Source organism: Leopardus geoffroyi, chromosome A1 (genome assembly GCF_018350155.1).
Source record: "Leopardus geoffroyi isolate Oge1 chromosome A1, O.geoffroyi_Oge1_pat1.0, whole genome shotgun sequence".
Classification (NCBI taxonomy): Eukaryota; Metazoa; Chordata; class Mammalia; order Carnivora; family Felidae; genus Leopardus; species Leopardus geoffroyi.
The window spans coordinates 91,790,672-91,815,666 of NC_059326.1; the positions used below are offsets into that span (position 1 = coordinate 91,790,672).

Here is a 24,995-nt window from a genome sequence, read left to right on the forward strand (position 1 = left end):
TTCTGGAAATTAAAATCTGGTAACAACCCAAGAAATGTTTATTCAGTACAAATATCTTGCTAAGAACAAGGAGGTTTTAGCATTTTAACTTGCCCATTTCCCAGCCCCATGGTAGCCTTAAAAACCATCAATCTCACAACAATGGTACCTGTGAAAAGTAGCAGCCATGGAGGAAGCAAAACAATTTGAGACTCCCCAAATGCTTATTCCCAAAGAATTGTCACCAGCTGTCAGCTTCCAGGAAAAGCCCATACATAGGTCCTGTCTTTATTTGACCTTATGCCGAGCTCACTGGGAAAAGCTGTATCCCAGAGTGCTTGCCGAAAACACTCAGCAGCAATTGTTTAACATTGCAGCTGCCTAAGGTAGCAATACCAGTAGGAACAAGCAAGAAACTGACACAAAAACTTGAATGAAAATCTAGGGGATGAGCCACTCAAAGGGGCTTTGAAAAGTTCCAGCGTATTCTTGGGAATCCAGAAAGCAATTGCATGTGCAGGGCTGTGTACATGTCCACCAGAGACCTGAGAGAATCCCAATCTCTCCCTTCTGGCTGACCTCGAGGCCCTGCTCAAGCAGGAAGTAAAGGCCAAGGGAGAGCTGTAACCTGGCGATGCACTGAAGTTGTGCTCCAACACACACACAGAGCCCCTTGGCACAGAATGGGGGACCTGTTGGGTCAAGGCATTAAAGGAAACCTCTGTCCATGCTGACCGTCAAGCTAACCAAAACAGAATTCAGTAGCTGCACATGACAAAGAGCATACACTTTGGAGAATTGGTCCAGGAAAACCCCTCAACAAACAAAGAGCAACAACAAATCTTGGAAAGGAGGGTGGGGATCTAATTTCCAGAGTCACCACATCAGATTATTTTAAACGCTCAGTTTTTAACAGAAAATTATGAGACACACAAAGACACAAGAAAGTACAGCAATGAAAAAGGGGGAAATGCAGACAATGAAAACTGTCTCTGAGGAATCCCAGATGCTTACTAGACAAAGATTTTATGTGGACTATTATAAATTATGTTTGAAGAACTAAAGGGAAGCAACTCTAAGGAATTAAAGGAAAGCAGAAGAATTATGTACCACCAAATGGAGAATATTAATAGATAAAAAATATTTAAAAAAAGAACCAAATAGAAATTCTGAAGCTGTAAATTGCAATCACTGAAATGAAAAATTCACTGAAAAGGTTCAATAGTGGATTTGGGCTGGCAGAAGAAAGCATCAGCAAACTTGAAGATAGGTCTGTTGAGATGATCCTGTCTAAGGAAGATTAAAAAATATGAAAAAAAAATGAACAGAGGCTCAGAGATCTGCGGGAAACTGTCAAGTGTGCTAATATACCCATAACAAAGGCCTGAGAAAGGGGAGAAGACAGAGAAAGAGGCAGAAGGAATATAAGAGCAAATAGTGGCCCCAAACTTCCCAAATATAAACAAAAATATTCATCTACACATCCAAGAAGCTTGACAAACTCCACACAGGATAAACTCAGAAGAGATCCACACTTAAGAATATCATAGCCACGCTGCCAAAAGGAAAAAAATGAAGAGAGAATCTCGAATGACTCGTCACAGTAAAGGGATCCTGGATAAGGTTAATAGCTGATTTCTCCTTAGAAATAATGAAAAGCATGACTCAAAAGTCAATACAGATGACATATTCAAAGTGGTGGGGAGAAAAAAACTATTAACAGAGAAATCTATAGCAAAAGTATACTGCAAAAGTGAGAGAAATTAAGATGTGTTGCAGGGCGCCTGGGTGGCTCGGTCAGTTGAGCGTCCAACTTCAGCTCAGGTCATGATTTCGCGGTCTGTGAGTTCGAGCCCTGCATTGGGCTCTCTGCTGACAGCTCGGAGCCGGGGCACTGCTTCAGATTCTGTGTCTCCCTCTCTCTCTGCCCCTCCCCCGCTCATGCACACTCGCTCTCTCTCTCTGTCAAAAATAAATTAAAAAAAAAAAACATTTAAAAAATTTAAAAAAAAAGACAGGCCTAGATAAACAAAAAATGGAGAGAATTGATTTCTATCAGCCTGACTTACATGCAATAAAGGGATTCCTTCAATCTGAAATAAAAGGACATTAGACAGTAATTGAATCCACATATAGAAATAAAGAGCTTTAGTGAGTTAGTTACATAGGTGAATATGAGAGACAGTATAAATGAATTTTTATTTGTAACTCTTTTCTCTCTTCTGATTTAAAAGCCAGTTGCATGAAGCAATAATGATAAAACTGCTGATAGGCTTATGACACGTGAAATGGTAATTTCATAAAAGTACATTAAAAGTACAAAGAAGGAGATAACAAACACAGCTTTATTGGAGCAAAGTATTTGTGTACAGTTGAAAGTGAATTGTTACTCATGTAAACCAGATTATTTATTAAGATGGTATTTTATAAACTCCAGGGAAACCACTAAGAAAATTATTCCAAAAATATGGCAAGGGAAACAAGGGAATTAAAATGGTACACTTATAAAATATCTATTTTTAAAAAAAGAAGCAGTAATGGAGTAATAGAGGGACAAAAAAGACATAAAATATAGAGAAATTAAATAACAAATTAGCACACATAAATCCTGTCTCCTGAGCAATTACATTAAATGGAAATGGATTTTTAAAACCCCAAATACCCAAGAAATCTGAGAAAGAAGAACAAAGCCAGAGGCATCACATGTCCTGATTTCAAACTATACTATAAAACTATAGAAATCAAAGCAGTATGGTGCTGGTATAAAAATAGACACCTTTAAGCATGTAGACTAATGAATCAGAATCAAGAGTCCAGACGTAAACCCACCAACAGAACGCAAAGGTTCCAATTTTTCCACATCCTTACTAACACTTGTTCTTTTCTGATTTTAGTTTGGTTATTTTTAGAGACAGAGAGAGCACGTGCATGTTCAGGCAGGGGAGGGGCAGAGAGAGGGAAAGAGAGAATCCCACACTGTCAGTGGAGAGCCCGACACGGGGCTTGATCCCACAAACTGTGAGATCATGATCTGAACCAAAATCAAGAGTTGGACCCCCTGGCACAAAAACAGACACATAGACCAATGGAATAGAATAGAAACCCCAGAACTAGACCCACAAACGTATGGCCAACTCATCTTTGACAAAGCAGGAAAGAACATCCAATGGAAAAAAGACAGTCTCTTTAACAAATGGTGCTGGGAGAACTGGACAGCAACATGCAGAAGGTTGAAACTAGACCACTTTCTGACACCATTCACAAAAATAAACTCAAAATGGATAAAGGACCTGAATGTGAGACAGGAAACCATCAAAACCTTAGAGGAGAAAGCAGGAAAAGACCTCTCTGACCTCAGCCGTAGCAATCTCTTACTCGACACATCCCCAAAAGCAAGGGAATTAAAAGCAAAAGTGAATTACTGGGACCTTATGAAGATAAAAAGCTTCTGCACAGCAAAGGAAACAACCAACAAAACTAAAAGGCAACCAACGGAATGGGAAAAGATATTCGCAAATGACATATCGGACAAAGGGCTAGTATCCAAAATCTATAAAGAGCTCACCAAACTCCACACCCGAAAAACAAATAACCCAGTGAAGAAATGGGCAGAAAACATGAATAGACACTTCTCTAAAGAAGACATCCGGATGGCCAACAGGCACATGAAAAGATGTTCAACGTCTCTCCTTATCAGGGAAATACAAATCAAAACCACACTCAGATATCACCTCACGCCAGTCAGAGTGGCCAAAATGAACAAATCAGGAGACTATAGATGCTGGAGACGATGTGGAGAAACGGGAACCCTCTTGCACTGTTGGTGGGAATGCAAATTGGTGCAGCCGCTCTGGAAAGCAGTGTGGAGGTTCCTCAGAAAATTAAAAATAGACCTACCCTATGACCCAGCAATAGCACTGCTAGGAATTTATCCAAGGGATACAGGAGTACTGATGCATAGGGGCACTTGTACCCCAATGTTTATAGCAGCACTCTCAACAATAGCCAAATTATGGAAAGAGCCTAAATGTCCATCAACTGATGAACGGATAAAGAAATTGTGGTTTATATACACAATGGAATACTACGTGGCAATGAGAAAAAATGAAATATGGCCTTTTGTAGCAACGTGGATGGAACTGGAGAGTGTGATGCTAAGTGAAATAAGCCATACAGAGAAAGACAGATACCATATGGTTTCACTGTTAGGTGGATCCTGAGAAACTTAACAGAAACCCATGGGGGAGGGGAAGGAAAAAAAAAAAAAGAGGTTAGAGTGGGAGAGAACCAAAGCATAAGAGACTGTTAAAAACTGAGAACAAACTGAGGGTTGATGGGGGGTGGGAGGGAGGGGAGGGTGGGTGATGGGTATTGAGGAGGGCACCTTTTGGGATGAGCACTGGGTGTTGTATGGAAACCAATTTGACAATAAATTTCATATATTAAAAAAAAAAAAAAAAGAGTTGGACCCCCAACTGACTGAGCCACTATTTTTTTTTATAGTAGCCATTCTATCTAATGGATGTAAGGCGATGTCTCATTGTGGTCTCGATTTGCGTTGCCTTAATGATTATGATGTTGAGTGTCTTTTGGTTCACACTATTTATTTGTTTATTTATTTATTTATTTATTTATTTATATAAAGAATCCACAGAAAAATTATAAAAGCTGATAAACATGGTCAGCAAGGTTGCATAATACAAGATCAATATTTTAAAGCTCAATTGTATTTCTATGCACTAGCAATAAAGAATGTTTAAATGAAACTAAGAAAACAATTTCCATTTACAAAAGCATGAAAAAGAATAAAATACTCAGTAATGAATTTAATAAAATAAGTATAAGCTTGTACACTGAAAACTATAAAATATTGTTGAAAGAAATTTAAAAAGACCTGAATAAATGGTAGGACATCCCATATTCATGGATTGGAAGATAATAGAATGTTAATATGGCAATACTCCACAAATTAATCTACAGTTTCAATGCAATCCCTATCAAAATCCTAGTTGATTTTTTTTTAGAAATTAACTAACTGATCCTCAAATTCATATGGAAATGCAAAGCATCCTTGGGGCGCCTGGGTGGCGCAGTTGGTTAAGCGTCCGACTTCAGCCAGGTCACGATCTTGCGGTCCGTGAGTTCGAGCCCCGCGTCAGGCTCTGGGCTGATGGCTCAGAGCCTGGAGCCTGTTTCCGATTCTGTGTCTCCCTCTCTCTCTGCCCCTCCCCCATTCATGCTCTGTCTCTCTCTGTCCCAAAAATAAATAAACGTTGAAAAAAAAAAAATTTAAAAAAAAAAGAAATGCAAAGCATCCAGAAGAGCCAAAACACCTTGAAAAGGTAAAACAAAAGTAAAGGCCTCACACTTCCCAATTCTAAAACTTAACACAAAGCTGCAGTATCAAGGTAGTGTGGTGTAGACATAAGACACATAGGTCAACAGAATAGAATTGAGATTCCAGAAGTAAATCCTTACATTTACCATCACTATTTTTTACAAGAATGTGAAACAATTCAATGGTACTCGGGCAACTAAATGCACAGCATTTAAAAATTAACTCAAAACGTGTCATAGACCTACATGTAAGAGGGAAAAGTATAAATCCTTAGAAGAAAATATAGCGGTTAATGGGGTGCCTGGGTGGCTCAGTCAGTTAAGCACCCAACTCTTGGTTTAGGCCCAGGTCATGATCTCAGAGTTCATGAGATTGAGCCTTGCATTGGGTTCTGCGCTGACAGTGCAGAGCCCGCTTGGGATTCTCTCTCTCTCTCTCTCTCTCTCTCCTCTCTCAAAATGAATAAATAAACTTTAAAATAAAAAAAGAGGGGTGCCTGGGTGGCTCAGTTGCTTCAGCGTCCAACTTCGGCTCAGGTCACGATCTCACCGTTCATGTGTTTGAGCCCTGCGTCCAGCTCTGTGCTGACAGCTCAGAGCCTGAAGCCTGTTTCAGATTCTGTGTCTCCCTCTCTCTCTGCCCCTCCCCAGCTCTCACTCTGTCTTCTCTGTCTCTCTGTCTCTCAAAAATAAACAAACACTAAAAGAATTAAAAAAGAAGACTGTAATTCTAGCCAGCGTTGGGTTTTGGTGCCTCTTCTGTGCCACTGCTGTCCCGGGCACTTTACACATGCACAGTGTGTCACTCAAGGCTTTGTAGCAGTCCAGAGAGGCAGAGATGGGGAGCATTCCTTGCCTCAGGGAGAACAGGCATGTGCTCCAGATCTAGAGTTCCTCAGGGCTGGGATTCTAAAGCCTCTGTACTCCCTGATAGTACTGGCCTAATTAAATCCGGGCCGGAGACCTGAGCTAAGTGCCAGGTCTTGGACTCGTTTACCGGCTCCGGATTTGTCAACCTGCAAGCCTCATTTCATCTACCCACAAACTCGGTTTAAAAGCCCTTGTCCCACTCTGCTCCATCGGGGACAGCTCCAGAGAAGCGTGGCTGAAGACCGTTGTCTTCATGGTGGCCAAGCCTTCCAAGGCTTCCAAGCCTCTGCCCTGGAGCAGACTGAGTGGGGAGAGGCGGAGGGCTGGTTCAGAGCCAGGCCCGTTGGAAAGAGAAGGGAGCAAGCTGAGCGGGACTTAGGAGTTCAGGCGCAACACAGAGGAGCAGGTGTGGGCTGTCCGCAGGGACAATGGCCCCAGCAGCCTCAGGCACCAAGGCCGCCCCCCACCCTCCAGTGTGTGGGCTGGGCACCTGCCAGGCTATGGGAAATATTCTTCCCACTCTCCTTTTCCAGGAATATACCCTTCGGGAAACACTCGGGAAATGTTTATTCCCCAGAGGGACTAACAGCTCCAGGTTTGGAAAACCCTATTGGGCTACAAACATCAGTTCAGTTAAAGAGGCCACGGGATCAGTGAACCCTCTACCCTGCCCCATTTTATTTATTTCCCAAGTCATCTGGCTCTTAATTGCTCCCACATTCCTGACGGCAAAGCCAACAGATCCAGGCGATGCCTGGAACACATGTTTGCAAGCTGCACGCAGAGTGGGACCGTGGCGCTGGGTGGGGTGACGCGGTCGGCTGGAGGCCCTGCAGCCCAGCTTCGCTTTCTGAGCAGGGACCCCTGGATGGTCTGAGCCAAGCCCTCTGCCCTGTCCATCACTCCACGACTCCAGGGGCTGCGGCCAGCACGGCCCAACCCTGTGCTGTGAAGTCAAGTGCCACGGACTTGGAAGTGGTGACGACCTGCAGGCAGGTGGGGTCCCAGCTCTTGGGGAGCTGCCTTGCTGGCAGGGCCCACAGACAATAATCGGCACCCAAAGAAATGGATTTAATAATTAAGGATCATGATAAGTGCTTAGACGGGAAATACCAGAGAGCCATCATGGATACCAGTGAGGGCAAAGGATGAGGAGATGTCTTCTGGTTTCATGGTCATGCAAGGCTGATGAAGCCACGACCTGGGGATGTGGTGGATGTGAATGTCCTGAGGCCAAGGGCACGGGTGTTGATGAGAGCTGTGCAGGGGAATTTTTGTCTTTTTTTTTTTTTTTTTGTAATGTTTATTTATTTTGAGAAAGAGACAGCATGACCAGGGGAGGGGCACAGAGAGAGGGAGAGAGAATCCCAAGCAGGCTCCACACTGCCCGCACAGAGCCAGACGTGGGGCTCGAACTCACAAACCATGAGATCATGACCTGAGCCAAAATCAAGAGTCGGACGCTTAACTGACTGAGCCACCCAGACTCCCCTGTACAGGGGCGTTTTGATGTCACTCCACGTGCATGGGAAACCCTGGAAGCGCTGGGCATTTTTAAGAGGCCCCCACTCGTTGGCAGTTTGCAGTGACCAGAAGAGGCCAGTTCGGAGGCTGTGGGGGTAGTGCCGATGTGAAGCAATGGTGGCCTGTGATGCGGTGCCAGTAGGGCCCAAGAGAGGTGGCGGCTGGTTTGTTTCAGAGACTCACAGATGGGCTACATGTGACCTGTCCACCAGTGATAAGCTCCTTCTCTGGAATGCCACCACCCCCACTCTGGCCACCCCTCTGCAGACCGGGATGGTGTCCTGAGCTTGGGGTCCCACAAGGCTGCTTCTAACCTGGGCTGCGCCCTCACCACCGTGGTGACCTCAGACAATCCACGCACCCGCCCAGGGACCCCAGGGAACGGTCAGTCAACATCAGAGTTCTGTCTGCCAAAGCAGTTTCCCTCCGCCCCCTTTGTTAGGCTCAGAGTCAGACAGCCTGGCTTCTGCCCAGATCAACGGCAGCCTTTCTGAGCCTGTTTCTCATGGTAACATGTGCCCAGTGAGGAGGCAGCAGGGATTAAATGAGACGGTTGAGGAAAACAGCATAGCTCCCAACACTCATGAGGACTCATGAGTGAGTGATGGTTATGCTAACAGTGCCTTCTCCTGGGCTGTACCTCCAGCCAGACCCGGGGTGCATACTCAGAACCTCCAGGCTCTCAGAATGATAATCCCAGTCTAAGCTATCTTAGAGGGAGCCTAGAGGTGAGTGTGAGAAACGGCAGCCGAAGCTGGAAGACCAGACAAAAAAAACACAGACCTGGGGGCGCCCAGGTGGCTCAGTCGGTTCAGCACCTGACTTCGGCTCAGGTCACAATCTCACCGTTTGTGAGTTCGAGCCCCACGTCAGACTCTGCGCTAATAGCTCAGAGCCTGGAGCCTGCTTTGGATTCTATGTCTCCCTCTCTCTGCCCCTCCCATTTGTGCACTTGCGCTCTCTCTTTCTCTCTCTCTCTCAAAAGTAAATAAACATTTAAAAATAAATAAATAAAGTAGCTTTCTTTAAAAAAAAAAAAAAAAAAGCACAGACCTGGGGAGCCTGAGTGGCTCAGTCAGTTAAGCATCCAGCTTCAGCTCAGGTCATGATCTCACAGTTGATGGGTTCAAGCCCCACATAGGGCTCTGTGCTGACAGCTCAGAGCCTGGAGCCTGCTTCAGATTCTGTGTTTCCCTCTCTCTCTGCCCCTCCCCTGCTCATGCTATGTCTCTCAAGAATAAATAAATATTTTTAAAAAAAATTTTTTTTAAACACAGACCTTACTCCAGCCATTTTCAGTTAAAGTTTATGGCCATTGCTGACTTGGTAAGCCACACACAAGTATCCAGTGATGTGAAAGAGCTCCATGCTGAAAAGTTAGTCTCTCCCCACCACTTCTGTTCTCCCGCCATTTGGTTCCCCTACTCGGAGGCAACCTGGTGACCACTGTCTTCAGTCTTATGGTCATGGAAGGCTGATAAAGCCGGGGCCGTGGTGGACGTGAATATCCTGAGGCCAAGGGCACAGGCATTAATGAGGTGCGGGCCACGCAGGAGAGCTGTGGGGGGGGGGGATTTTTGTCTTTTTTTTTTGTAATGTTTGTTTATTTTGAGAGGGAGAGAAAGAGCACAAGCAGAGGAGGGGCAGAGAGAGAGGAAGAGAGAATCCTAAGCAGGCTCTACTTTCTGTGTCCACACCAGAGATGTACCATGTTTATACAAACAAAAGCATACCAGGTTTTCTTCTTAGCACAATGGCTGCATAGTAATATACTGTTCCATACCTTTTTATTTTATTTTATTTTTTTTTAATTTTTTTTTCAACGTTTATTTATTTTTGGGACAGAGAGAGACAGAGCATGAACGGGGGAGGGGCAGAGAGAGAGGGAGACACAGAATCGGAAACAGGCTCCAGGCTCTGAGCCATCAGCCCAGAGCCCGACGCGGGGCTCGAACTCACAGACCGCGAGATCGTGACCTGGCTGAAGTCGGACGCTTAACCGACTGCGCCACCCAGGCGCCCCGTTCCATACCTTTTTAAAGATGTAACAATATGGGGCGCCTGGGTAGCTCAGTTGGTTGAGTATCCAACTCTTGATTTCGGCTCAGGTCATGATCCCAGGGTCACGGGATTGAGCCTCTTGTCAGGCTCCATGCTGAGTGTGGAGCCTGCTTAAGATTCTTCGTCCCTCTGCCCCTCTCCCCTGCTCATGTGCACTCTTTCTCTCTAAAATAAAAATAAAAAATGAAAAAGAGGAGGGGGCACCTGTGTGGCTCAGTCAGTTAAGTGTCCAACTTCGGCTCAGGTTATGATCTCGAGATTCATGAATTCAAGAACCACATTGGGCTGTGGGCTGACAGCTCAGAGCCTGGAGCCTGCTTCGGATTCTGTGTCTCCCTCTCTCTCTGCCCCTCCTCTGCTCATACTCTGTCTCTCAAAAATAAATAAACACTTAAAAAATTTAATAAATTAAATTAAAATTTTTTAATAAAAATAAAAATGTAACAATATGCCTTGGAGATCGTTCCCATTAGAGCATATAGAATCACATTAGTCTTTTCACAACTGCATAATAGTCCATTTAAAGTTGCCCTGTGCCATCCTTTTTTTTTTTTTTAATTTACATCCAAATTAGTTAGCATATAGTGCAACAATGATTTCAGGAGCAGATTCCTTAATGTCCCTTACCCATTTAGCCCATCCCTCCTCCCACAACCCCTCCAATAACCCTCTGTTTGTTCTCCATATTTAAGAGTCTCTTCTGTTTTGTCCCCCTCCCTGTTTTTATATTATTTTTGTTTCCCTTCCCTTATGTTCATCTGTTCTGTGTCTTAAAGTCCTCATATGAGTGAAGTCATATGATATTTGTCTTTCTCTGACTAATTTCACTTAGCATAACACCCTCTAGTTCCATCTACATAGTTGCAAATGGCAAGATCTCATTCTTTTTGATTGCTGAGTAATACTCCATTATATATATATATATATATATATATATATATATATATATATATATATATATATCTCACATTTTTCTTTACCCATTCATCCATCGATGGGCATTTGGGCTCTTTCCATACTTTGGCTATTGTTGATAGTGCTGCTGTAAACATTGGGGTGCATGTGTTCCTTTAGAACAGCACACCTGTATCCCTTGGATAAATAGCTAGTAGTGCAATTGCTGGGTCATAGGGTAGTTCTATTTTTAGTTTTTTGAGGAACCTCCATCCTGTTTTCCAGAGTGGCTGCACCAGCTTGCAATCCCACCAGCAATGCAAAAGAGATCCTCTTTCTCCACATCCTCGCCAACATCTGTTGTTGCCTGAGTTGTTAATGTGAGCCATTTTGACAGGTGTGAGGTGGTATGTCATTGAACTTTTAATTTGTATTTCCCTGATGATGAGTGATGTTGAGCATTTTTTCATGTGTCTATTAGCCATCTGGATGTCTTCTTTGGAGAAGGGTCTATTCATGTCTTTTGCCCATTTCTTCACTGGATTAGTTGTTTTTGGGTGTTGAGTTTGATAAGTTCTTTATAGATTTTGGATACTAACCCTTTATCTGATATGTCATTTGCAAATATCTTCTCCCATTCTGTCGGTTGTCTTTTTGTTTTGCTGTTTGTTTCCTTCGCTTTGCAGAAGCTTTTTATTTTGATGAGATTCCAGTAGTTCATTTTTGCTTTTGTTTCCGTTGCCTCCGGAGACGTGTTGAGTAAGAAGTTGCTGCGGCCAAGGTCAGAGAGGTTTTTGCCTGCTTTCTCCTCGAGGATTTTGATGGCTTCCTGTCTTACATTGAGATCTTTTATCCATTTTGACTTTAGTTTTGTGTCTGGTGTAAGAAAGTGGTCCAGGTTCATTCTTCTGCATGTCGCTGTCCAGTTTTCCCAGCACCACTTGCCGAAGAGACTGTCTTTATTCCATTGGATATTCTTTCCTGCTTTGTCAAAGATTAGTTGGCCATACGTTTGTGGGTCCATTTCTGGGTTCTCCATTCTGTTCCATTGATCTGAGTGTCTGTTCTTGTGTCAGTACCATTATGTCTTGGTGATTACAGCTTTGTAGTATAGCTTGAAGTCCGGGATTGTGATGCCTCCTGCTTTGGTTTTCTTTTTCAAGATTGCTTTGGCTATCCAGGGTCTTTTCTAGTTCCATACAAATGTTAGGATTATTTGTTCTAACTGTGAAGAATGCTGGTGTTATTTTGATAGGGATTGCATTGAATATGTAGATTGCATTGGGTAGTATCGACATTTTAACAATATTTGTTCTTTCTATCCAGGAGCATGGAATCCTTTTCCATTTTTTTGTGCCTTCTTTAATTTCTTTCATAAACTTTCTATAGTTTGTAGTGTATAGATTTTTTCACCTCTTTGGTTAGATTTATTCCTAGGTATTTTATGGCTTGTACCATCCTTTCTTTACACAGTTTCATTGTGCTGTTTCTAATTATTGGCCATCACAATAGTTCATAGTTCTGCTATGAATATTTTTATATACCTGTCCTTTTACATATACGTTAATGCATCTACAGAATACATTCCTAGAAGGATCATTGCAGAAATTGACACATACATTTTATTTATTTATTTATTTATTTATTTATTTATTTATTTTAGAGAGAGAAAGAGTGCATGCACAAGCGGCAAGGGAGAGAGAGAGAGAGAGAGTGAGTCTTAAACAGGCTCCATTCTCAGCACAGAGCCCAACTCGGGGCTCAATTCCACGACCCCAGAATCATAACCCAAACCAAAATCAAGAGTCAGATGCTCAACTGACTGAGCCACCCAGGCATCCCCGCACATACATTTTGAGTCCTAATTAGCACTGCCAAATCAGACTCTGCTGGGATTATAGTTTTAACCTTCTTTAGTTATATTATGAATGAAAATTTGCTTTTGTTTCATATATTTAGAAGCTATTTATGTTTTCTGTGAACTGTCCCCTCATATCTTTGACCATTTTTCTAATAAGTTGTTGATGTTTTTAGGGTTAATTGGTAGGAGCATTTTTGTGTCAAGGTATATCAGCCTTTGTGACATGAGTCAGAAATAGTTTTCCCCGTGGCTTTTGTCTTTGCTTCCAGTGCTTTGTGCCTTGTTAGACATTTTTTGTTTTTATATGGTTGACTCAGACTTTTATTTTATGGCTTCTGGATTATGAACTGTAGTTGGAAAAACCTTCCCCTCTCCACGGTTAGAAAGGAATTTTCCTCTAGGATTTAAAAAAAATTTTTTTTAATCTTTATTTATTTTTGAGAGAGAGAGAGAACGTGAGCAGGGGAGAGGCAGAGAGAGAGGGAGACACAGAATCCGAAGAAGGCTCCAGGCTCTGAGCTGTCAGCATAGAGCCCAACGTGGGACTTGAACCTACAGACCCCAAGATCATGACTTGAGCCGAAGTTGGACACTTAACAACTGAGCCACCCAGGCGCCCCTAGGATTTTTTTTTTAATTGAGGTATCATTGCCACACAGTGTTACATGAGTTTCAGGTGCACAACCCAGTGATTCAACTTCTCTATATATGTTATGCTGTGCTCATGACAAGTATAACTACCCTCTGTCACCATACAACAATATTACTGTGTCATTGACTATATTCCCTATGCTGTACTTTTCATCCCTGTGACTTAGTCATTCCATAACTGGAAGCCTGTATCTCTCACTCCCCTTCACCCATTTTTCCCACCCCCCTCTTGCTTCTGGCAACCACCAGTTTGTTCTCTGTATTCGTGGGTCTGTTTTCCTCTAGGATTTTTATGATTTTTTTTTTAACATGTAAGACTTTGATCCTTCTGGAATTTATCCTGACTCATGCTGAGGCACAGATCCAACTTCACTTTGTCCCAATAACCACCAGTCTGCCTAGCACCCCTCTAGTTAAACAATGCCTCTCTTCCCACGGGTTCAAGGGGACAGAGAGTAGCATAGCAGTGGTGTAGGATTGGGGCCTTTGTCCTAAGATCTGTGGGAAAATGAGGACTGGGGGATGGGAGTGCCATGATCAGATCTGCATCTTGAAAACACCACCCTGGCCCCAGAGTGGAGACTGGGGTAGTGATATGTCTGCATATGTGAGGCCATCTCTGACCCCTGCACACCCCCCTCATCGTTAGTGGGTTTCAGCTCCTGTATCTGCAGCCCTCCCTCCATCACTACTTCTGGGTAAATTCCTAGGGAGCCCTGATGCAAACATAGAAGTCCCTCACACACCCAGGCCTCCTTTGGTGAGCTGGGACTCCGGCCGACCTCGCCCCCTCCCTCCCATGGTCTTGGCCAACGCCTCAACATCACTGGTAAATGCAGTGTCCATGATGCCCCAGTTCACACAATTCACCCCAGCCCACTCCCTCATTCCCTGACCCCACATTCCTTCCATCTCACCCATCTCCCAACCCACAGATCCCACCACCTCGCCCCATTTGGCTCGAACCCCACATGTGCATTCCGGCACCTGTGCAGCAACCGTGGCTGGTGGGAAACACACGCAACCCTGTCCCCCACCCCCTGCCACGCTGGCCGGTTTGCACTTTAAATGCCAGACCACAGCTTAATGGTTGTGTGGCCCCCACACCTCCTCCACCAGCGTCACTCATGGCTGATGGCCTCGTTTCCTACTCCACTGGCAGTGGGAACAGTCAGAGGCAACTGTGGAAAATTCCACCTCCCCCCATGGGCCGCACACCCAGCCACACCGCACTAGGCCTTCCTGCTTGGTCTCATGGGCCAACATGCAACCGTTTGGCCTCCTGGGGGTGGGGGGAGACATTCCCTCATCGCTCCCAGAATCCCCCATTCTCCACCATGTTGGATCTTCCCCTCACTGCCAATGACTCCCATTAAAGCAGACATACTGTCCTATGTCTCTCATCTTGAAGAAGTGGCCCTCTCTGGACCCCGTGTCTCCAAAGCATGTGCTCTGTGCCTTCGCTCCCCTTTGCCGCTGAATTGCTTGAAAGCCTTCACTGCCCCCATTCCTCCCCTCCCTTCTCCCCAAACCATCTCCAGCCAGATGTGCACACCCATGACTCCCCCTGCCCCGAGCCCCTTGTGTGGCTAGAGCCAGCGGGCAGGTCTCAGTCTTCATTTTACTCATCTGTCCAAAGTGACAGGCACACACACAGCCCCTCCTCCTCGATGCACTCTCTCCACTCAGCTTCTAGAACCTTCTCTTCTTCCCAACCTCTGTTGGGTTGTACAAGGCTGAGCTCCCCATCCTTCCTGCCAAACCTGCTGGACCACAGTCTCCCCACTTCTGTGGTCACTCAAGGGACATCTTGCTTGAGTCCTCTCTCCAGAGTCTTGAGAAATCATCTTGACTCTGCCTTCAGAATCGATCCAGAATCCAGACACTTCCACCCCTTCCACTGCCACCACCAGCTGGAAGCCACCATCACCCCTCCCTGGCATCACTGCAGGATCCTACCTTTGCCTCCCCACACAGTGTGATCCTTTTCATACCAGGATCACAAGGCAGGTCTCGTCCTGTGTCTGCACTGAGCCCTGAAGGGGCTCCCATATCAGAGAGAAGAGAAAGTCCTAGAAATGGCCAACAAGACCCTACCCAATCTACCCCTACCCACCACCTCCCTGAAGCCACCTCCCCCTCTGCTGTCACCTCTTTGGCCTCCTTGCTGTTCCTTAAACACACCAGGTGATGGGGTGCCTGGGTGGCTCAGTTGGTTAAGCATCTGACTTCAGCTCAGGTCATGATCTCGCGGTTTGTGAGTTCTAGCTTCATGTTGGGCTCCCTGCTGTCAGCACAGAGCCCACTTCAGATCTTCTGTCCCCCTCTCTCTACCCCTCCCCAGCACTCTCTCTCTCTCTCTCTCTCTCTCTCTCTCTCAAAAGTAAAAAAAAAATTAAAAACACACACACATATACACACACCAGGTGCCCTCCTGCATTGGGTGTTCCCTCTGGTAGGTACACATTTTCCCAGGAATCCACAGGAAGCCTTTGCTTAAATGTCTCCTCAGGAAGATGTCTACCCCAACCACCCTATTGAACACACCAGTCTGCACCCCGGCACCAACAGCTCCCCATTGCCCTGCCCCACTGCCTCTCTCTTTCCTTAGCACTTACCATTTTGTAGGTGATGAGCTTGTGTGTTATGCCTCTGGTATCTCAGCTACCTCTCTGGCTAGAAGGTAAATTCCTTAGGGCAGGGATCTTTGTCATTGTCACTGCTGTGTCCCACTGCCCAGAACAGCAGTGGTCAGTGAATGTCTGTGGAATGAATGTGGATGTCCCAGTAGATCAGGGAGGGAGAGTGTGTCGAGGGGGACTCCTCGTTGTCTGGGTCTCTAACTAGGCAGTAGGAAATGTCATCCATGGAGACTAGGAACCAGAAGAGGGGCGCTTTTGTGGGCAGAATATCATGAACGTGTCTGTGCACCTTGGCCTGAGGAATCATGAGGACTGTTCAAGGGGAAATGACAAGCAGACAGCTCGCAAAGGGAGTCTGGGCTTCTCAGACACAGTTGGGGCTAGAGTTGCCCACGTGGGACACTTCTGTCACTTCTGTCTAGTGTAGTCATGAGTGGGATGAGATTCCCAGGGAAGACAGGAGAGAAGGGACAGATGAGCTGAGAAGACTGAAGAGAAGAAAGCCTTGCCATGAGCTCAGCAGAGCCTCTGTGTGAGACTGGGAGAGACTGAGCCAGCTGAACAACCAAGGAAGCAGGAGGAACATGACCTTTTAGAAGCCAAAGGGAGAGAGTGCTTCCAGAAGGAGGGCAGGCTTAGCAGTGTGGAAGGAGGAGGAGAAATCCTTGGTAGCAGGTGGTTACGGACTCAGTGAGAGCCATTTTGGTGGTGAGAGGGATGGAATCCATATCAGAGGGTCACAAGGTGCGTAGAAGGCAGGGAAGGAGAGGCAGTGACAGGAGACCCCCTCTTCCCAGCAGTGAGGGGGAGGAGAGCCAGGCCGGAGCAGAGGAGGGCATGTGAGCACAGGAATTGGAGCCGTTCCAGAACTGCTGGGAACCAGCTGCTGGAGAAAGTCAGTCTGATGATGCAACAGGGAGAGAAAGGCAGTGGTGGGTGCTGGGGCCCGGGAAGATAGGGCCAGTCAGCTCCTCTGACATAACCTCAGGGGCACGGACAGGAGGCTGGGCACAGGTGCAAGTACATCCATCCAGGGCATTTTCTTTCCCGGGGAAAATATGGCACGAGGTCCCTGGCAGAAGGTGAGAAGTCAGGTGTACAGATGTCCAGGTGGCCAACGCCCCGCCCCACCCTAGTCTGGACTTAGGGGCCACACAGCCCCCCGTATACCATTCTTGGGTATTAGCACCATCACACGTCAGTTTTTCAAGCCAAAAGCCTCTGTCTTGTCTCTCCTTTTTCTATGCCCTATGCACCCCCACACACACACACACACACCCTGCCATTAAACCGATGAGCAAGTCCTGTCGGTCCCCACTGACAAGTGTCTTCTGACTCACTTCTTTCCATCTCCACAGTCAGCACACGAGTCCAGGCCACCATCACCTACGTGGGGGCAACTGCCACTCTTGCCCCCTCCCACCACTGCTCCCTACAGGACCCATGAGTGCTCCTTGTCTCCCGCTACCATTCAAATCCCTGCCCCGCCCCCTCCTTCCCTTCTTTGTCACACAGCTCCTCCCCCTTCCTGTCTGAGATAATCTTCTCTCACCTTCAGGACGCAGCCTAGCCTCCAGCCCTGAATCAGCCCGGCCTGGCTGGGGTACCTCTTACGTGCTGGGAGCTTCCTGTGCTTCTCCCTGCATGATTGTTTTCTTAAGCATCTATCCTTCCAAGGAAAATTCTGTGAGTCCGAGATCCTGCCTCTTACTGTTACCAGTGTGTCCCATTACTCTCTCCCAGAGGGACCCGGCTCATGGGTGGTGATCCATAAACACGCATCGGCCCACTGAGGGCCGAGTGTCACCTCCCTGTGCCGGCCTCGCTATTCAGACTGAGGTCCAGGGTCTGCAGGAAGAAGAGTAGTTGCTGGCACGGCCACAGCATGGCTTTAGTGGGAAGTACGTAGGGTTCAGGAGTTGGGAGAGCTCCTTCTGGGATGAGTTCCACTCCTAACCAACTGCGTGGCCTTGGACAAGTCACTTCTTTCTCCCTGAGCCTCTATGCTATGTGTCAAGTGGGGATGTTTACTGCACCTCTCGCAAAGGTCAAATGCAGTGCGGTCTGCACACCATGAGGTGAAGACACCTGTGGGTTTCACGAACATTCTCCAGGAGCCCTCATCTGTTATAAGACTGGTCTCAGCGTGCTGCACTCAGCCTTTCTGGAGTCTTCTGGACTCAGCCCCTTCGGCTTCCCCACACACACCCAGACCCGGCGCCCCTAACCCCAGGGCTGAACCACGGGTACCCCATGCATGTCCGCTCAGCCACACACATACGTGTAACCCTTCGGAGCGCTGTGTTCCCTCTGCCCCAAATGTTTTCTCCCCCCACACGTCTCTCCCCTTCGATAGAAATGAACTGACCCCAGGTGAGCACCAAAATTGGTTCTTCAAGCAGGAACAGGTCTGACTCCTACCTGGCTTGCCAAAACCTGACCCGGGTGGGCCCCCAGCAGCGGATCAACAGCAACCTTGTGAAATGTTTGCATGAACCAATGCATGCAGGATGTCATTGCCACCCACACGCCCAGCCCTGCCCCTGCGAGGGCAAAGGCACCCCCTCTGCCCTGCCCCTTAGCTTTGGGACCTGTGAAGGCTTGCAAGGAGGGATGGCCAGCAGCCGGCTGAGGAAGGAGCCGGCCTGGCCAAGGGAACCCTCTCTCCCTTTGACGCTGACTGGGGCTTCTCTGCTTGTGTTTTGCAGGTCCTCCTGTAAGTGTCCTGGATTATGCTCTCTGCTCCTGAAAGATAAGACATTTCGTTCTCTTCTGTAGCTATTTCATGAAAATAAGTTTTTTTAGTTAGATGTGTTGTGTCCTTTAAAAAAAAAGAAAACTTAGTCCCGGACAGGGGCCATATTTTTTTTTATAATTTGTAGACAAATACAAGCACAGAATTCTGTGGGTTTGACTTGCCTTGTAGCATTCTGTGACCGTTTTGCCCTCCAAGAGAGCTGACACGATCCTGACTGCTCCTCTCGGAGTCTCTGGCTCCACTTGGTGCACAGAAATGCAAGCACTGTGCCCCTACTTTCTAAATGCTCCGCGGCATTTAATCCATTTAAATGTTTTTGTCTCACATGCTTTGGCGCAAAGGGCTCCGGAGTCAGGCAGAGATGCCAGGAAGAATGGGGTCCATTTTCCTGACTTGCCACAATGTGTTTGACCCTCTGGATCCGGCAGCTGAACCCTGCCCAGCACCACTGGCCAGGGAGGGTGTTGGGTCCGAGGAGGATGCGCGGGAGGGGGGCCGGCCGCCAGGGGGCAGCAAGGAGAGCAGGGGTGGGTGGTGGTCAGCGCCCCGGAAATCCCTGTCCTCCTCCAAGACACGTGACTAGTGTGCCTTTGATTCATCTTGGTGGTTTTTCAGAGCCCAGTGAATCCTGACGAATCAATTCAAGGAGCACACTGAGCCAAAATGAACCTTCTAAAGGAATTCCTTTCGGATGATCAGTTTTATTTTTGACTTCCACTTACCATGATTCACGTCCCAATCGGCACCCTTCGGAATCTGGGCTTCTCCATGCATGTAGCAGCACCACGCTGAGCCAGAAAGCGAGCCAGCAAGAAATGTGTAGATTTATTGGCCACGAGCAGTTTCTCCCTGTTGAGTCATTCCTGGCTGTCACATGAGGCTAGCCTGTGCGAACTTGCTAAAGTGCGTAATGCAGAGGGCAGTGGACTGATTCTTTTTTCTTTTTCTTTTTTTTTTTTTTTTTTTTTTTGACTTGGCTGTTAAACTATTAAATGTATTCAACAAATGCAGAAATCTCAAGCTGCAGCCTGAGATGGATGCTGATGTGTGGGACACAGGCCAGACAGTCAGTGCTCTGAGCCGGTAGGGGCATCCAGTAGCAATAAATGCCACTCCCCACCCCCCCATATCTGTGGCTTCTAAGGCTGTCTTCCTCCAGTCTACTCCCTCCCAGTGGTGACAGGCAGGAAGAGCCATTTCTGCCCTTTAGTCCCGATTTAGGGAGCATTTTCCATGGTGGTTGTGACACCACCCTTCAGAATCCCACATCCCCGTGTGGTCCTCACCATGTGTCCCTCCTGAATCATGTGGGTGTGTGCCCTGGTGGCCCTTCCAGCCTGGCTCCAAGAGGCAGGAAATGGGTGCTCCGTCTCCCAGACCCGCCGGAGCCCCGAGCGTGTGCCCCCCCCCCCAGGAGTCATTACCAACCATCAGCCTTTGCTGCAAACCCCGCACAACGTGGGGGGATCAGGGGCCCTGATTGAGTTATAAGTGTTGCCATATGGTTTTCTGCTGAAAGTCTGATTATTAATGACGTATTAATTACCACAGGGGCAATCAGGACGAGATGGCTACCCGGTAATTTGCCGTTTATTTTTTGCTCTTTGTGCCCTTTTTTCTCAAGCTGATCTTCTTCCTCTGAGCCTTTATTTAACTCTGTCTGCGCTCCTGCCCCCTCCCCCTCTTCTGCTTTCAGTGGCTGAGGTCTCTCTTTGGAGGGGATTAGCGTTAGCTCTGAGAAGGAAGGTGAGGGATGTGCAGACCTGCAGGGCTGGCCTGGTGGGAACGTCCGCTGCTCCAGCCATCCTGCAGGCAAAGCAGAGAGGCTCAAGAAGGAGCCTCCTTGGCATCCTGGATCGCCCCCCAATGCTCTTGCTTCTCAGACCATCAGCCCTGCACTGAGGGTCCAGCCCTTGGCTGTGGAGTGCCCCTTCCCCCCACCCCCACCCCGTCTCCCTCCCCCTGGCTGGCTTGGCTGCCAGCCTCTTCCCAGTGGGCAGGGGGCTGTCCTTCCCAGGCCACCGAGTCTTGTCAGCACTCAGGAACGGGAGACTGCTTGATTCCAGTTTGGTCTTTGTGGTGTCATCGCCTTCTCAGATCTTTTGAATTAAACCTAGAAGTTGGCTTATACTTGCAGTCAACGTGCCCCGCCCAGGCTGGGTGAGTGCTGCATGAAAAGCAAAATTTGATGTAGCTGTGTGGCCGTCCAGTCCTGCTCAGAGAGGTTAAGGACCACAGCCATGGCATCCAGAAGTCCTGATGTATCAGAGCAGGGGGGTGACCTGGTGGAAGGAGAGCATGGTGGGACCATACAGTTGGGCGACAGAGTTGTTCTGTGCCTTCAGGTCAGGAAGGTGCACGGAGGAGAATGTTGGTTGATTCAGAGGCCTCAGTAATGACCAGATCTGGCCAGAGTCTGGATGGGCTGGTGATGGAAGGTGGGGGGGGGGGGCCTCCCCGGGGGGGGGCTCCCCCAGTCCTGCAGGAACCACCTTCCCAGGAGGCTGTGGAGAGTAGTCCTGGCAGACCTGGGCTTATAGTGCCTCCTAGCTGGGCATCTCAAGGAGAGCAGGCTGAGTCAATGGGTTTTGTCCCTCTTCCCCCCTTATTGGCCCCTCTGAGCACAGGGTGACTCCCTGACTCCCTTCTCCCTGGCATAAGAGAAGATTTTGGTTGATGCATTTTTCCAGGTAAAGGACAGGAGTTCCAGACCAGCCACCAGGTCCAGGTGGAGCCAGGGTTTGAATTCCATCTTTACCACTCGCTGATCTAAGTCTCCCTTTCCCTCCCTGTGAAGAGGGCGGTGAGGTTCAGGTGAAGTGAGGTCATGCCTGGAGCCTCCAGACACCAAAGGTGGACAGGTGACTGGGGCTGTTACAGGGCTGCCAGGGAATTAAGCCTGAGGGTTAGCATGTGAGGAGGGACTTGGTACCCAGCCTGGGCCAGAGATGGGACTCTGTGAATTGGGGGAGGGGAAGCCAGGGGATGAATGTGCTTATAGTGTGTTAAGTTCTGAGCTTCCTGGGAAGAAAGTAGATTAGGGCCCAGCTATCCTTCCCCACTGCCTGGTGGGGCCAGGTGAAGGGTAAGGGGACCCTGTCAAAATCTCTGGTAACATACCCACGAGTGTACAGGGCTGGGGCACCCCTTTTCCTGAGGTCACCTGATGGCGGTTTGAATGTACACCACCCTTTTCATACAGATATGAACATCTTCCCTGGCTGGGCTGGCCCTGCCTGCTGCTGCGTCCAGGGTAATCATGCTTTCAGCACCCGGAGCCAGCTCATTCCAGCTGTGTTCCTCCACACACCCTTGTTCTTTTTTCTTATTTTTTCAAGAGAAAGAGAGAATGCAGGGGAGGGTCAGAGAGAGAGGGAGTGAGAGAATCCCAAGCAGGCTCCACGATGTCAACACAGAGCCCAATGCAGGGCTCGAATTCATGAACCATGAGATCATGATCTGAGCTGAAATCAAGAGTCAGATGCTTAACCAACTGAGCCACCCAGGTGCCCCCAAGCAGCCTTGTTCTGGTGGTACCATTTGGGCAGTCCCTTCCATGAGGCCTACAGGGTAGAGGTGACACCCTGCCTCTCTTCTTCTGTAGGAGAGAAAGCATGCCCGTGCAGGCAGGAGGTGGGTGGGAGGGCCTCCTGCAGGCTCGAGGGGCCCCTGTGTTTTGGCCTGAAATTCAGATCTCTTGGCCTGTGGAGGGCCTGGCTCCCAGCCTGGGGTGTGCTTATGGAGGGTTCCATGTGGTCATCCCAGAGATTAGAGTGACTGCCACAGCTGGAGGGACCCGGGCCACCTAAGAGGCACTTTGTGTACTGAGTATCCACAAGCTTGAAGTCATTCAGACCCAACTCAGGATGCTGGCTCAGCCCTATGGCCTCGGGCAGGTACTTGGCCTCTGAGCATCTGTGGCGATGATACGTACAGAGGTGGAATATTAAAATAGGGTAACGAATGCAGCGTCCATGCAACGTGGCATACGACAGACCCTCCATAATGTCACCATCTTTCCTCACCAAGGAAAGCCTCAAGAGAAGGAAAGCCCAGCTTAGGAAATCATTCTAATCCACCAACATTCACTGGCAGTGTATGGAAAATGGCTTTGAAAACAGTTTTAGGAAAAGGTGTTTTTCTGCAGTTCAGTAAACTTTGGGACCAGCCTCAGGGAGGATCTTTTTTTTTTGTGTTAAAAACATGTCACTTCCTAAAGGGAAGTAAGAGCAAGAAAAATATCAGGCAGGAGGGTCATGGTGGAGAGCATGCTGGCTGTGTGTTCTGGATTACTCGAGGCTGGCCCCTCCCCCTGAGTGAGACCAGCTGAAACCAGGACCATATGTGGACCTAAGAGCTGAGGTCAGGAGACTGGGGCATAGGAACCAAGGCACAGGACTGTGGGGCAGGTTGTGGACTGACAAGGGCCCAGGGTCACTTTGTGCACAGCCCCCTTACACAGAGGCCAGCCTGTCCTTGCTGCTGGGAGAGTTCGTTAATAGCTCCCTGCTGATGACAACAGAAGTATGTTTATTATAAAACTGTCCCAAAATAGAGAAAAGCACAAAAAAGGAAAAAACGATCATCCGTAATCCTACCACCCACAGATTAGTCTTCTCAATATTTTGGTGGTTGTCCTTTCAGTATTTGTTATGTGTGAGTTTGTTTTTACGTTTATTAGTCTAAAAATGGGATTACTGGACATACTTCTTTGGAGGGAGCCTGGTTTTGTTTTTTTTTTCCTACTTAATATAGCATCCTTAAGATGGTATATCCACATCCTTAAGAATTCTAGGGGCGCCTGGGTGGCTCAGTTGGTTAAGCATCCGACTTTGGATCAGGTCATGATCTGGCAGTTCATGAGTTCAAGCCCCACGTCGGGCTCTGTGCTGACAGCTTAGAGTCTGGAGCCTGCTTCAGATTCTGTGTCTCCCCTCTCTCTCTGTTGTCCCCACTCTGCTCACACTCTCTCTCTGTCTCTCTTTCTTGAAAATAAACATTTTTTAAAATTAAGAAAAAAATTCTAGAAGGTAAGAGCTACATAGTATTTTATCATCTGTATAATTTTTTTAAGCCTTCTCCAAGTTATAGTGTTTATTTGACAATCTTTTACACCTATGGTCAACATCCTGGGAAGAAACTTAGGTGTATTTCCATGATTATCTCCTTAGGAGAAATGTCTAGAAGTTGAATTGCTGGACCAAAGGGTTTGCACATGTTGAAGGCTTTTGATGTGTATTGCCAGATTGGCCCCCTGGAGGCTCTTCTAATTTACATTCCCACCAACAGCTTACAAATGTTGCATATTTCCCCAAACCCTGGCCAACTGTGGGTATTATCATACTTTTAAATCTATGCCAATATGATAAGTTGAAAAAAATGTGCATATATGTATCCTGTTTTAATTTAGGATATATTTTAATGAGCAGTACATGTAGTCTTTGAGATTAAACTAGGTTTAATAAAGTTTGCATAGACCTAACTGCCACCTGGTGGTAGAGCTTAGAATTGCAGGTATAGTTTAAGGAGGAAATCAACATTTTTGAGAGCTTCCGGATTCCGGTTGGTCCAGGGACATCATAGAATCAGCAGCCGAGGAGGAATTCTGAGCTTTGAACATTGTGAGTCAAGGGTGGGACCCACAGAGGAGCCCTAGGCACTTCACTCTCCTTGCATTTTGGGATAGTAACCAGCATTTATGTTAATAAAGTGACTTTTGACATCTCATACATAGGAGGCTTGACTCTGTTCAGTGAATCTGGAAGGTGTCATGCCCTGTGCTGGGTACTGGGGTGGCACAGAGATGAATGAGATCAGTCATAGTCTTTGGAGAGATGTGGGGGGAGGGGGACCTACACAACCAGTTTGCCATGGGATAGAGAGAGAGGAACAGTTAGGGGTCACTGTGTCTTCCTGGGTATTTCTTATCACAAGCCTTTTTTTCTCTCCAAACCGTGGCTTCTGTCCAAGATGCAAAAGGCGTGTCATGCAAGGCTCAATCTTGCTCACACCTTGACTTTTGCACAGAAAACATCAGACTCTCACCATCTGCTAATTACAGCATCAAAACTCTTCCTCTTTGGTGTTTTGGGTTTTTTGACTCTTAACATTGAGGTTTTGTGACTTTCTGGTTTGCTTTACACCCTCCGAGTGCAACTTAAACATTTCTCGAAAAATGTGTTTTGGGTATATGTTACAGAGCTTAAGTTCCATGTATTTGAATGCATGAGGACAGCGTCAGGTTGTGAGGCTAGAGGTGCATGGAGATGATGAATTCCAGCGAGGCTAGGGTGGGGGAGCGTGCCCACTAAACCGTCAGTCAATGACTCTGTGCCAGATGCTTTCCTGGGTCCTCGGACCAGCACCAAACAAGAGAGACAAGGGGAGAGAAACAATAAACCAGGAAACCAATACACCG

The 24,995-nt window shown here is 47.2% G+C and overlaps 1 protein-coding gene across 10 annotated transcripts in view; it reads left to right on the forward strand.

Annotated features, from left to right (window-relative positions):
* The window catches only part of COL23A1 (collagen type XXIII alpha 1 chain), a 357,789-nt gene that overhangs the window by 291,598 nt on the left and 41,196 nt on the right, over nucleotides 1–24,995 (forward strand). For 8 of the 10 annotated variants that reach the window (XM_045485726.1, XM_045485687.1, XM_045485706.1 and 5 more), the window contains exons 4-5: nucleotides 18,528–18,535; nucleotides 20,129–20,155. In XM_045485726.1, the coding sequence (XP_045341682.1) occupies nucleotides 18,528–18,535; nucleotides 20,129–20,155 (35 nt within the window). The remainder of the gene's footprint in view (nucleotides 1–18,527; nucleotides 18,536–20,128; nucleotides 20,156–24,995) is intronic. The other 2 variants (XM_045485681.1, XM_045485653.1) reach the window with 1 other exon arrangement.